At 24.7% G+C, this 14,748-nt stretch overlaps 2 protein-coding genes across 7 annotated transcripts in view; one reads left to right on the top strand and one right to left on the bottom strand.

Annotated features, from left to right (window-relative positions):
* Positions 1 to 3,330, bottom strand: part of LOC117177849 (helicase domino) — a 91,610-nt gene extending 88,280 nt beyond the window's left edge. Inside the window, exon 1 of one of the 5 annotated variants that reach the window (XM_033368845.1) lies at positions 3,219 to 3,330. The gene's annotated coding sequence lies outside the window, so the exon portion shown is untranslated. Of the gene's footprint in view, positions 1 to 1,627; positions 1,648 to 1,898; positions 2,120 to 3,218 lie in introns of those variants that run through there. The other 4 variants (XM_033368848.1, XM_033368844.1, XM_033368846.1 and 1 more) reach the window with 4 other exon arrangements.
* Positions 3,305 to 12,505, top strand: LOC117177850 (DNA repair protein RAD51 homolog 4-like). Of its 2 annotated transcripts, none has more exons than XM_033368849.1 (6): positions 3,305 to 3,421; positions 3,537 to 3,596; positions 3,788 to 4,009; positions 6,277 to 6,389; positions 6,476 to 6,686; positions 11,952 to 12,505. In XM_033368849.1, exons 3-6 carry the CDS (start codon positions 3,866 to 3,868, stop codon positions 12,426 to 12,428), a joined length of 945 nt encoding a protein of 314 aa, XP_033224740.1. In that variant the 5' UTR covers positions 3,305 to 3,421; positions 3,537 to 3,596; positions 3,788 to 3,865; the 3' UTR covers positions 12,429 to 12,505. The 2 variants fall into 2 exon arrangements, with proteins under 2 accessions (XP_033224740.1, XP_033224741.1); XM_033368850.1 differs by having other exon boundaries at positions 3,319 to 3,421; positions 3,534 to 3,596.
* Positions 12,506 to 14,748: the final 2,243 nt, after the last annotated feature.

Here is a 14,748-nt window from a genome sequence, read left to right as displayed (position 1 = left end):
TTTCTACTAAAACAGATCAATTTTCTACTCAATAAGACGAATTTCCAACAAAACAGTTCAACATTTAACCGAATAAGGTGAATTCTCAATGAATAATGTAATTTTAGATACTTCAACCCAAAAATTAATTTAACATTAAAAGCAGCTACATCTTAACAAAAAAGATGAAATTTCTACCAGATTAGACTGTAAATTTAAAAACGAATTTTTACCCGAAAAAGTTGAACAAAAATATTAATTTTCCACCAAAAAGTATCAAGTTTGAACATAATTGTTGAATTTTCAAACAAAATTAATTTTTTTAAATAAAAATATAATCACCAAGAGGAAGCAACTGAAAAAATAAATAGAAATACAAGGTAAATAAATTAATACGAAGAATATTTTATCAGTTAATCTTGTCTCATTTTTAACAGCAGCTTTTATAAGAGAAATAATATTTATAAAATAAAACGTATCTTTGATAAGAATATTCACAATTTCCGACTTTATCTTAAGCGTAGGAAATGTTAAACATTAAAATGTTCACTATTTGGTTGATAGCTTTTTAAAATACATTTAGACAAATCAAGTATTCTCCGGGCTTCTTTAATGCAAAATGTATAAAACGTGCAACCAATTCAAAAAAATTATTAAATTAAATAATTAACTGAATTACTAAAATTACCTAAGTATTGTCCCAAAAAATGCACTCAATTTACTCAATTTACGATCACAGATTTAAGGAAAACTAAAATTAATTATAAGCTATTTTCTTTCATATTTAGATGAACCGGATGTCTAGCGATCAGGCTATTTAAAATCCCTGGGTGTTTCATGGTCAATTATTTCCCGCTCGATCAAGAATATATTTAAATTTAAAAAAGCTATCAAAATCGTTGCAAAGCACTTCTTATTTTTATTCATTTTATAATCTCTCATATTTATAAATAATGATGGGCTTTATCAGTCTAGAAAACAGGTTAAACGACATTTTAAAACCCCGAATGAGAATCAGAACTAGTTTAAACATCCTGAAATGTGAATAAGCCCAACTCCTTAAAACTCGCAACCTAATCTTTTCTCAAAACTAAAATTTAATGCACTTGTTTACATCACACTTGTTACTCGCGAAAGACTAATTGCCCAAATAAGCTAACCAAGAAATCAATTCCCAATCATGAATTTCAACTTTTTCACATCAACCCTTTTAAAAATAAAAAAAATCTAATTAGCACAAACACATGAACTCCTAATCTTCATTGTCAACAAATTAAAACGTTCAATAAACATTAAATTTTACGACAATTTCCGATCAATCACCCCTACGTATAAAAAAAAATCGTCACTATCTCACTTAACATTTTACCCACGAAACAAAAAATAAAACTCTTTATCACAAATCCTCTTTTCATAGATATCCTGGCACTGATAATTGCAAATAATGCGTGTTTAATTGGTCCCTAAAAAAAAGCGCCGAAATTAAAATATGCCGACAAGTGCGTAGGGGGCTTCCAATTTTTCCGGGAGGGAAATCGATAAAAGAGTTTTCCGGATAAAAAGGTGACTGTCCCCGCGACCCAAAAGCACTCGCGTCTTTCTAAACTTTGGAAAAAGCAATGTCATTTCTGATATTAAAAGAACGAACCGATAACGCGTCTCGACTCAGCTAGCACTCAGGGCGTCTCACCATCGTCTGGTAGGGGAAACTTCGATTTTCCCGAAATCCAACTATTTCCGGTTTTCCCTCACTCGCGAATTCGAATTTACTGCGTAGCCGCGACTTGGAGACGATTTTGAAGTGAAACGTTATGAGGAACGAGCTCCGCATTTCTATCCGTCTCACGAAACCTTGCCTCTATACAAAGGAAATTTTTCGGCCGCCATATTGGCGTTGTCCCGACGAGAAGAGGACTTACCATTTCGGAATCACAAGATTCCGCCGCCTAGGCCACCCATCCACGGGAATCGTCGTTTCGCCCGTGTTTACCGAGCGATAATTTATAATTGGGTACCTCACGTAATTTGCTGCGCATTCGATATATTCAAGATTTTACAGAACATATTCGCTCGACTCGCTCAAGGACGCAGACACTTCTAAACATGGCGACGGTTTGCGACAAATTTCATCAGCGAACAGGCCGAGGCGAGGAGGCCGAGGCCCGCTCTGCAGAATTCACTGACCAGCCACGGGGCGCGCGCGGGTCGCGAAGGTGAGCAGGATATTTGGCAACGTGGCGCCCGTTAAGGACTCTGATTGGTCGAGATGCGAATATAAAAAGGGTGTACTTCCTGTCTGGAGATCAAATCAGCAACTCTTTTGCGAATTTGTAAAAAAATTGACAAAAAGTTTCGGGGATTTATTTTTATTTTATAGGAAATTAATATAAAGAGGAAATTTGGTCCGATAAAAGAAATATGTGCATTTTTTTAGTACTGGCTTCCACTTGTCAGGGATTTATATAACTTGCGAGTCGTCTCAAATGAATGCGCATTAATTCCTTTTTTTATTTTAAACGAATGAGTAATTTTAGTACACGAATTAACTTTTTTTGAATAAATAAAAATTCAATGTAAATCAGATTTTAAGTACTTTATAAACAAATAGAATTTATAAATAGGTATAAAATGGAATATTTAAATTTAAGAAGTTTTCTTGTAAAAACATTTCATAAAAACGCTTCGAAATATTAAAAAAATATTTAATTTATAGCATGATTCTTAATTCAGGAGTCATTTTTCTAACCTCAAAAATAATGAGAAACAAAAAGCAGTTTTAATAAAGTTTTATTACATTTCATGCACAAATAAATATTCTGATCAGTGCTATTATTAAATTTTTTAACACCATTTCTATTTTTCTCTTTAAAACAAACATGTTTTGTGTGAAGTTTTCCAATTTAAATTATTAAATTATTTCATACCACGTGTTTGGCTCCAATTTTTATTACACCACCGATTGTACTCAAAACATCAAAAAAATATGAAATTTTCACTTAAAAAAGGCAATTTTCATTCTAAACTATCAAAATTCAAAAATTGACTTTACTTTTAATTTAAATTTCAGTTTATAGTATATTTAAATTGACGGAATTCCGGAAAATCACAATGGCCGCCCCCAAAGTGCTCCAAAGTGCCACGTGTCAAGACGCATGATTCCTTTAATTTATATTTTTACTACCATTTTCCAGATGAGTTTTGCCCCCAATATTGTAAAATTATTATTTTTCTTAACATACCTTTGTTCTACCGATGATGGTGACAAACAGAATTCTAAGAATTAGCTCGAAAGGAAAATAATTGAATCAAAAGTTCGTTGACCGGAAAATATTACCGAACGACTTCGCGAAGCTTTCTGGCTTGTAAATAATAAGTGAATGCATTTAAAAACGAAACTTTATAGAAACGAGAAATTATCAACGCGATTTTGTTGTCCATAATGGTAAAAAAAATTAGAAGAATTTTTTTTCACAAGTAGAAAGATTATTTTACTTTTCACTGAGCTCTTTCTTAATTTTTAACTGTTCTTAACTTTGTCGTGTTATCGTTGAAAGCAGAATGACAATGAAGTTTGAGGAGTTGAGTGGTTGAGCCGTTGAGTTGAAGAGATCCCGGATGTGAGTTTTTAAGAGAAGATAATCAAGTCGTAGTTTTGAGATGAACATTTTTTAATTGAACCACGTAGTTTTCTAATACATCCTGTTCTTTAAATATTCATGTTTCTAGATATGATTTAACGATAGGTATAGAAATTTAATGGCAAAAAAGTATTTGGTAATTTTAATTATTTATGATTCTATATTCTGAGGGGGTAATTTTAAAACCTTCGAAACTGAGAGATTAAATAATCAGCTGATCGGTGCAGACGACATCGGAAGAGACAAAAATGGCTCGATTAAGTTCCAATCGTTATGAGATTTTGACGGATTCTATCATGTCTCAACTGCAGAAGAAAGGCATTTACACAGATTTTGATTTTATGGAAAAGGCGGTAGATACTTTAGTGAATGTCAGTGGCTTGTCGTTCAAGGTAAGGTTTATTCAAATTATAACCTCATTTTCGAACCTGAATATCAGGACTATATCACACTTTCTCAACCCCTTAAATCGCTAATTTCCGGCGCCCCTAATATAATTCAATTTTTGGCGCGTTATTTAAAAAACTGAATTTCTACAAAATAACAATTTCGAAGTTCCCTGACTTTCCCCTGTCAAATTATTCATTTTCCCATGCCGTAATAAGTTCTTCTTTCAGGTTAAATTTGTTGCCAGGGAAACTAACTTTCAACAAATAAGATTAATTTTTTACTAAAAAAGATGAATTTTTAACAAAACACATCAATTTTCAATAACATACTTTATTTTTAAACGAAAGAAAAAAAAAATGAATTTTCAACTTAAATGATAAATCTTTAACAAACAAAAAAGGAATTTCTAACCAAGATGATTAATTTTCTATCAAAAATATAAATTATTAACCCATAATGTAATACTTATATTTATAGTTTAAAATATATAATTTTAACAATAAAAAACCAATTTTCAAGAAAATAGTTTAATTTTCAACCAAAGAAATGAATTTCAAACTAAATAGTTGAATTTTCGGGCAAAAAGATCAATTTTGAACAAAAAAAAAAGCATTTTTAAAATAGTTCGTCCTTCTTTTAACCAAATAAATTTATTGCAACATAAAACCCTAATTTTAAACTAAATTTTAAACAAAAAAATAGAATAGTTTCATTTTAAGATAAAAAAAATTAATTTTGAACAAAAAATTAACGAATTTTCAATCAAATTTTTCCTTTTTTTAAACTAAAGAAATAAATTTTTTTAAATATGAATTTTCAGACAAACTTTTAACCGGAAATGGAATAGTTATATTGACAGTTAAAACAATTTATTTTTAAAAAAACTTAAAAACCTTTTACAAGATTTCCAAAATTGTCAAAAAACAATCTGGAAGACTTGAAGACATTTATTGTTGATTTTGCCGATTTAAAAAAAAATTCGAATAAATTAAAAACATATTTAGAAGGTTTAGATTTAGATTTTTTGAAGAGATTAAAAAATAATTTAAAATTTGGAAAGATTTCCAAAGGTTTCTAAAATTGTAAAAAAAGAAACCGGAAGATTTAACGGCATTTATTTTTCAGAATTAAAAAAAAAGTGAGAAAAATTCAAATCATTAAAAAAAATATTTAGACATTTAGAAGAAATTTCAAAAATATTTAAACATTTTTAAACGAAAAGTGCATTTATCAAAGTTTTAAAATAAAATTTTGAAGCTATTAACGAATTCTGAATGTTTTCAAGATAATAAACTTTTTCCCCTTGATTTCTGGAAAAATGTTAAATCTTAAAAAAGTCTATATTGAAAAATGAATTTCGGGGTAATATTTCAAGATACTTTATAATATTTTTTAAGATTTCTGAAATTGTCAAAAAAATCAGGAGAATTAGAAGGAAAATTTTTAAATTTTAGACAATTGAAAAAAAAAGGAAAAATTCGAATCTTTTTAAAAGATATTTATAAGGTGTAAATGTTTGGAAAGATTAGAAGTTAATTAAATATTTGAAAAAATTTACAAAATTTGAAACTAAAAGTAAATTCTTAAAGATTTCGAACAAAAAATTTGAAGCTTTTTAAGAATTTGGAAAGGTTTCCAAAAATTAAAAAAACTTTTTTTATGATTACTGGAAAAAAATTTAATGATTTTTATTTTGAATATTTAATTTTTCAAGCAATTTTCAAACGATTTCTACGAATTTCGAAGAAAATCTGCAATATTTCAAGTAATTTTTTTTTAATTTTGAAAGATTTTTTGTGCCTGAAAATTCATCTCTTTTGGGAAAAATACTGTCTTTTTCGGCTAAAAATGCCACTGTTGGTTTGAAAATAATTCTGTTTTTGTTGAGAATTTCACTATTTAGTTAAAAATTTACGTTTTTATATTAATTCAATTCTCTTTTATTATAAATTAAAATCTTTTTTAATTGAAATTTCAAGTATTACATTTTTTATCTTTTATTGATGAAGTTCGCTTGTTTTGGTAGAAAATTAATCTTCTTTGCAGAAAATTCCACTATTTGATTTAAAGTGAATTCTTTTGTTGAAAATTTATGTTTTTGGATTTAAAAATTAAACAATTTTGTAGAAACTTCGTATTTTTTATCAAGAGTACAACTGTTTGAAAATTATATTTTTGTATTACAAATGTAACTATTTATTCTTTTTTAATTTTCTCGAGAATTTTAGGAACATAAGAGAGAATAACAGAACAATTTTCTATCCTTCAGACAGTCGTAGACTTAAGGAAGGAAATTTCGAAATCTGTCGGTGGAAAAATAATTGACGCCTCGAAATTGATAGAAGAAGATTCTACAAAAATTGTTTCAACAGGAATATTTAGGTACAAGATATTCTTTTTATGACTTGATGAAAAAATATATAATTCTAATTTTTAAGACAGAAATATAATTAAATTTTGTATTCCAGTTTAGACAAGTTATTAAATGGAGGGCTGCATTCAAAGCAATTATATGAGATTTGTGGGGCTTCTTCTTCTGGAAAAACACAATTGTGTCTCACAATTGCCACAAATATTTCTTTAAGAACAGAAAAAGATGTGCACTATATTGATACTAAGGGATATCTATCAACTATTAGAATGCAAACAATTTTAAATGCTCAAAAATGCAACGACGAGGTAAATATTAATCAAAAGATAAACTTTTCTATGATTCTAGGAATCAAAATAGTACTTCTGATAATTTATTTTCAAATAAAAAAACATGATTTTTAATTTTTTAAATGTTAAAACTTTGCAAGAAACATTTATTTTGACACTTTTTTTTTTGCAACTCTGCTGTTTCCAATTTTTGAAGTAAATTTTTCTATGGCTTAATCCGCTAAAAAATTTCTTAAAGAAAAAATTTTAAGACAAATAACTATGTTTGAAGATTATATACTTCTTCCTAAATTTTAACCAAAGAAATGGATTTTCAACTATAAGGGTGAATCTTAAATTAAAAAAATTAATTGTGTATCAATTAGTTGAATATTCAACCAAAAAGATAAATTTTCTACCATAGAAAATAATTTTTTATAAAAAAATACGAATTTTCAACTAAAAGGATAAAGTTTGAACCAAAAATGGATTAATTGTATTTTTAGTTTAAAAAATTTACTTTGAGCCAAAAAATTAAATATCAAGAAAATAGTTATATTTTAACTAAAGAAATTAATTTTGAACAAAAAACATGAATTTTCAAATAAAAAAGATAAATTTTAATTCTAAAATGCAATAATTATAATTACAGTTTAAGAAATTAATTTTTAAACAAATTAAACGATTTTTCAAGAAAATAGTTTTGATTTCAACCATAGAAATTATTTTTCAACTGAAATAAAGAATCCATTACCAAAAAATGCATTTTCAACAAAAATGTTTTTAACCGAAGAAATGAATTTTCAACTATAAGGATGAATCTTCAATTGAAAAAATTAATTTTGAGCCAAATAATTAAACTTTTGACTAAAAACATGAATTTTCAATCATAAATATTAATTTTTTCACACAAAAAAAAACAGATTTTACACTTAAAAGATAAATTGTTTACAAAAATAGAATATTTATATATTTCAGTTTAAAACAAATTAATTTTGAAATAAAGAAAAATGGATTTTCATCAAAATTGGTCCTGTTTTAACCGAAGAAAGTGATTTTCAATAAAATGCAGGAATTCTTAGCTTAATTTGAAACCAAAAATGAAATAGTTCAATGGCAGTTACAACAATTAATGTTTAATCATAAAAACAAATTTTGAAAAAAGTGGTTAAAAAGATCAATTTTCAACCAAAAATAGAATAGTTATATTTTCAGTTAAATAAATGTAATTGAAAAAAAAAGAATTCTTAACAAAATACATGAATTTTTAACTAAACAAAATAAATTTTAAACCAAAAATGGAAAAGTTATATTGATTGTTTAAAAAACAATTTTTAAATATAAACCATGAATTTTCATCAACATGGCGAAATTTTCAACCAAAGAAATAAACTTTCATCAAATAGATCCATTTTCAACAAAAAAATTAATTTTTAACCATAAATATTCATTATCTACCAAAAGAGACGAATTTTAAACTAAAAAACATATATTTTTCACCAAAATTAGAATAGATATGAAAAATTCGAAAAAAAATTATTTTTCCACAAAGCACATTAATTTTGAACTGAACAAAATAAATTTTAAATAAAAAATGTAAAAGTTATATTGAATGTTTAAAAAAAGAATTTTTAAATATAAATCATGAGTTCTCATCAACATGGCGAAATTTTAAAACAAAGAAATAAACTTTGAACAAAAAGATAAATTTTCAACAAAAAAGTCGCATTCTTAACCATAAATATTAATTATCTACTAAAAAGACAAATGTTAAACTAAAAAAGATAAATTTTTAACCAAATACAGAGTAACTATATTTTCAGATAAATTTTTTTTTACGTAAGAGTTACATATTTAAGAAGATAAATGAATTTTCAACTTAAATTATGAATTTTTCACCAAATACGGAGTAGTTAAATTATCATTAAAAAAATTAATAAAACTATAAAATAACTAATTTTCAACAAAATAGTTCTATTTTTAACAAAGAAATGAATTTTTAACTATCATGATGAATCTTTATAAAATTTTAATTTGAATCAAATAGTTGAATGCCCGACAATTTTCACCCAAAAATGGATTAGTTGTATTTTCATTTTGAGCCAAAAGATGAGTTATTAATAAAATAATTACAATTTTAAACACCAAAAATTATTTTCAATAAAATACATGGTAGTTGAATTTTCAACGATAACCTTAATTGTTATTATTTCTACCAAACATTACTTTTCAATAAAAAAGCTAATATTTGACCAAATTGGGATTTTTTGTTTTTAACGCAATTGTTGATTTTTTAACAAAATAATAAAAATTTCATGTTCATTCCATTTATTCGAATAACTTTTGCGAGGTCAACTTTTATTAAAATAAAAGGCAGGTAGTCTGGTCACCCTAGCTAAGATTTTTTTTTAATTTAATCAACTTTATTTTTTGTGAATTTAAATGTTTATTTATTAAATCCCATGTGAAATAATGCAAATATAACATTTTTAACACTTTTTAAAATACTAAATTCGTGTGTTTGCTGAATTTTCAGCAAAAAAGTTGGCATGAAAGAAAAACTATTTTTATTAAAATTTAACTATTTGATAGAACATTTTGTTTTTAATCATATTTTTGGGTTAAAGATTCCTCTTTTTTTGTAGATAATACGACTATTGGCCTTGAAAACTAAACAATTTTGTTGAAAATTGATGTATTTAATTTCCTTAATGGAAAATTTATCTTTTTGCTTGAAAATTAAACTATTTAGTTATAAATTATTTTGGTCACGTTAAAAATTGAACTATTTTGTTGAAAATTTGTTTTTCTTGGTTCGAAATTAATTTTTTCTCTAAAAATTTAACTATTGAATTTTTGGTTGGAAATTTATCCTTAATAAGTTGAAAATTCGACTATTTGGTCGAAAACTCATTTTTTTATGAAAAAAAAAACTTATTGTTGAAAATTTCTCTCTTTTATTTGAGAATGCAACTCTTTTGATAAACATTCGTTTTTTTGTTTAATTTAATTCGTTGAAATTTCGATTGGACGATTTCATTTTCGATTTAAAAAAATCTTTTCTGGTTAAAAATTAAACTAATTTGTTAAAAACTAATTTTTTTATCTGAAATTTCAATTTTCGGTTTGAAATTTATCATTTATAAGATGAAAATTCGACTATATTTGCTGGAAAATGCATTAATTTTGTTGAAAATTTATCTTTTTTGGTTAGAAAAATAATCTTGTTTTTTGAAAATTTCTTCTTTTTTTTGTGAAGTCGACTATTTAAATAAAAATTTGTCTTTTTGGTTTGAATCAACTAGTTAAAATTTTTATTTGATTTTTAAATTAATTTTTTTACTGAAAATTTTACAATTCCATTTTTTGTAAAAAAAAACATCGTATTTGGTTAAAAGTTCAACTATTTTATTGAAATTTGAATTAATTGATTCAAAATTGCTTTTCTTTAATATCATTTTCTTCGGTTGAAGATGTAAATTTTTTGTGAAAAATTCGTTTTTGTTCAAAAGCAATGTTTTGATTTGAAACTTTAACTGTTCAATTTTTTGTTAGAAATTGATCCTTTATAAGTAGAAAATTCGAATATTTGGTAGAAAATTTATCTTCTTTTTTAGAAAAATAATGTTTTCTAATGAAAATTTCTTCTTTTTGATTGAATTCAACTGGTTGAAAATTCGATTTTTTAAGTTTTGTTCCATTTTTGTTGGAAAAAATATCTTTTTTAATTGAAAATTGAACTATTTGGTTTAAAATTCATCTTTCTTAATTGAAAATTCGTCTGTTTGGTTGATGATTGAACAACTACTACTTTTGATAGAAAATTCATCACTTATGATAGAAAAATCATCTTTCTTGGTTTAAAATGAATCTTTTGTTCAAAATTTAACTATCTTCTGAAACATCCATCTTATTTTCTGGTAAATTAAACTATTCTTGATTAAATTTTAATCTTTTGTTGTTTAAAAATTGCACCATTTGGTTGAAAATTCAATTATTTTGAGAAATTCACCTTTTATGTTGAAAAATTCATCCATTTTGTTAAAAAAAATCGTCTTTCCGGAATAATAATTCAACTTCCTTTGAAACATTTCCTGTTCTGGGCTTGAAAATTTAGCTATTTTTTTAAACGAATTTTCCACGAAAAATTTAAATTTTCAACTGAAGAAAATGATCGTTAAAAAATAAAAATTTTAACAAATTAGTTCAACTTTCAACAAAATAGTTGAACTTTTATCCAAATACGATGTGTTTTTTTTTACAAAAAATGGAATTGTAAAATTTTCATAAAAAAAAATTAATTTAATTAATTCCCAAAAAAGGAATTTTCAAAAAACAAGATTATTTTTCTAACCAAAAAAGATAAAGTTTTAACAAAATACATGCTTTTTCAGCAAATATAGTCGAATTTTTAACTCAAAGAATAAATTTCTCACCAAAAATTGAAAAATTGAAATTTAAGATAAATGAATGAATTTTCAACAAATTAGTTTCACTTTTAACCAGTAAAAATATTTTTTTAAACGGAAATGAAATCGTCCAATTTTCAGTTAAATAAATTCATTTTCAACAAAAAATCGAAACTTCAACCAATTTAATTAAACAAAAAATACGAATTTTTATCAAAAGAGTTGAATCCTCAAACGAAAGGGAGAAATTTTCAACAAAAAGTTTATTTTTCTCATAAAAAATGAGTTTTCTACCAAATATTCAAATTTTTAACTTATAAAGGATAAATTTTCTACCAAAAATTCAATAGGTAAATTTTTAGATAAAAAATTAATTTTGAACCAAGAAAAATAAATTTTCAACAAAAAAGTTACATTTTCAAGCCAAGAAGTTAATCTTGAAAAAAATGAATTCTGAACAAATTACTTTAAATTTCAACAAACTAGTTCAATTTTCAACATGAATAAAATAATTTATAACTAAATAGTTTAATTTTCAACCAAAAAGATCAATTTTCCATCAAGGAAATTAAATACATCAAGTTTCCAGAAAATTGTTTAATTTGGAAAAATAATAGGCATATTATCTACAAAACGGTTCAATCTTCAACCCAAAAATATGATTAAGAAAAATTTTCTATCAAATAGTTAGATTTTACTAAAAATAGTTTACTTTCATGAGAAATTTTTTACTGAAAATTCAGCAAACACACGAATTTAGTATTTAAAAAAGTGTTAAAAATATTGTATTTGCATTATTTCACATGGGGGTTGATAATTAAACATTTAAATTTACAAAAAATAAAGTTTATAAATTAAAAAAAAAAATCTTGCCTAAAAGATTATTTCTTTACAGGAAATTGGCAGAGTGCTGAATAAAATGAAAATAACTGAAGCCAGGAGTATCCCCGAGTTTTTTTCAATTGTGCATAAATTGACGAAAACTTTAAAAAACGAATCGAATACAAGATTACTAGTGATTGACTCGTTAGCAGCTTTATTTTTCCTATCGACTTCGAAACACGAGACTATTTATTTTCTGAGCAACTTGCGAAATATGTTGAGATTTATTGCAAGTGAATACAATATTTCAATTATTACGACAAATTTAGTAACATCTTGGAACGAAGAAACTGCAATTTTTCTCAAGAATGGTGTGAATATTAAATCCCTGAAACCGACTTTAGGGAAATTCTGGTTGCGAATTCCCAATACCAGGTTGCTGATAGATCGCAAAGAAAATGAGGAGAGACACGTGACTGTTTGGAAAAGTTGTGATTTACAAATTGGAACTAGTTGCGCTATAAAAATCACTTATGATGGCATAAGTTAACAAATTTGGTAGAATCTTCGTATTTTATCTTTTCATTGAATAAATAAAAGAGTATTTTTTTAATAAAAGTTTTCAAACATAATTTAATGCCAAAAATTTTTTAAAATTTAATTTTCATTGTTTTAACTTGTAATAAAATAATAAATAAAATTAATAATATGTTAACTAAATAAAAGTATTTGTTTTTTTTTATTTAACCATTTTTTATCCTATAATTTCGGGAATTTCTCTGTGCCGAAAATTCTACACTGTCGAGAATTTTAAATTTTCAGAAATTTTCTGGTTCAAATATTTTATTTTTCGAAAATTTTTCAATGTCGGCAATTACATTTTTTCGGGATCTTTTTAGTGGTCCAAAATCTTCTGATAAAGTAGGGAAATTTTTTATTCGACCAAAACGATGCATTTTTAACCATAGAAAATAATTTTCTACAAAAAAAGGCGAATTTTCAACTAAAGAAAATATATTTTTAATTAAACATGAAGTAGTTAAATTCTCAGTTAAAAAAAATATTTTGAAAAAATGCAATAAAATAGTAAAATTTTTAATCGAAAAAAAAGTTTTTAACTATAAGGATGAATCTTCAATTAGAAAAATGTATTTTAAACCAAATAGTTGAATTTCCGCCAAAAAGATTTATTTTCAATCATAAAGATTAATTTTTAAAAACAAAAAAAAAACAACGAATTTTAAACTAAAAAGAATAAATTGTCAACCAAAAATGGAATAGTTATTTTTTCAGTTAAAACATTAATTTTGAACCTAAAAGCAAACGAATTTTCGACCAAATTGGTCCTTTTTCTAACCCAAGAAATTTATTTTCAAAAAAATACATGAATTTCCAGCATAATTCGAAACCAAAAATGTAATAGTTGTACCATTAAAACAATTAATTTTTAACTATATAAACGAATTTTCGAAAAAGTGGGGAAATTTTCAATTAAAGAAAGAATTTTTAATGAAATAGATCTATTTTTATCCAAAGAAATGAATTTCTACCGAAATAATGAATTTTTAACTAAAAAACATAAATTTTTAACAAAAAATGGAATAGTTATATTTCCAATCAAAGCAACTTAATTTGAACAAAAAAAAGGAATTTTCAACAAAATACATGCATTTTTTACTAAACAAGATAAATTTTAAACAAAAAATGGAATAGTTAAATAGACAGTTTGAAAAATAAATGTTTACATATAAAAAACGAATTTTCAATAACATAATGAAATTTTTAAACAAAAACGGAGTATTTAAATTTTCAGTAAAACATTAGTTTTCAAATACAAAATTTTCATTTGAAAAAATTAATTTTAAATCAAATATTTGAATATTCGACGAAAAGGATGAATTTTTAACCCTAAAGAATCATATTCTACTGAAAAGATGAATATTTAACTGAAAAGATACATTTTCAACCAAAAATGGATAGTTTTATTTTCAATTTTGAAAAAATATTCAGCCAAAAAAAGAATTATCAAGAAAAGAATGATATATTTTCAATCAAAATATTTTCAAACAGTTCAAAACGATTTTGCAACATGAAAAAAAACGGTTTTGGAAAAAACCAAAAAAGAAGAAATTTCAACAAAATAGTAGTTAAATTTTCAAACAAAATAGAATAGATACATTTTTAGTTAAAAATTACTTTTAACAAAGATTGAATTGAAAAGAAGTTAAATTTGCAGTTAAAAATTATTTTCAACCAGTTCCGAAAAAAATGTCAACAAATTAATTAAATTTTCAACAACAAAAAAACGGATTTTGAAAAAAAGCAAAAATTAAGAATTTTCGAGCAAATAGTAGTTAAATTTTCAACCAAAAATATAATAGTTACATTTTTAGTTGAAAATTATTTTCAACCAGTTCATAAAAAATGTCAACAAAATAATTAAATTTTCAACAAAAGAAAAACGGTTTTTGAAAAAAAAAAAGATTAAGAATTTTCAACAAAATAGTAGTTAAAATATCTACCAAAAACGGAATCCTTACATTTTTAGTCAAAAATTATGTTTAACCAATTAAAGACGAATTTTGTACAAAATAATTAAATTTTCAAAAAAAAAAAAAAAAAACGGTTTTTGGAAAAAAATATTTGAAGAATTTTTAACAAAATAGTAGTTACATTTTCAACCAAAAATAGAATAGTTTAATTTTTATAAAAAAATTATTTTTATCAGTTTAAAACGAATTTTCAACCATTTCAAAACGAATTTTCAGCCATTTCAAAACGAATTTTCAACATAAAAAAACGGGCTTGGAAAAAGAAACTAAAGAAGAAATTTCAACAAAATAGTAGTTACATTTTCAAACGAAAATATA

The sequence above is a fragment of the Belonocnema kinseyi genome, chromosome 8 (genome assembly GCF_010883055.1).
Source record: "Belonocnema kinseyi isolate 2016_QV_RU_SX_M_011 chromosome 8, B_treatae_v1, whole genome shotgun sequence".
NCBI classification, from domain to species: Eukaryota; Metazoa; Arthropoda; class Insecta; order Hymenoptera; family Cynipidae; genus Belonocnema; species Belonocnema kinseyi.
This window is presented reverse-complemented; position numbering and strand designations above follow the sequence as displayed.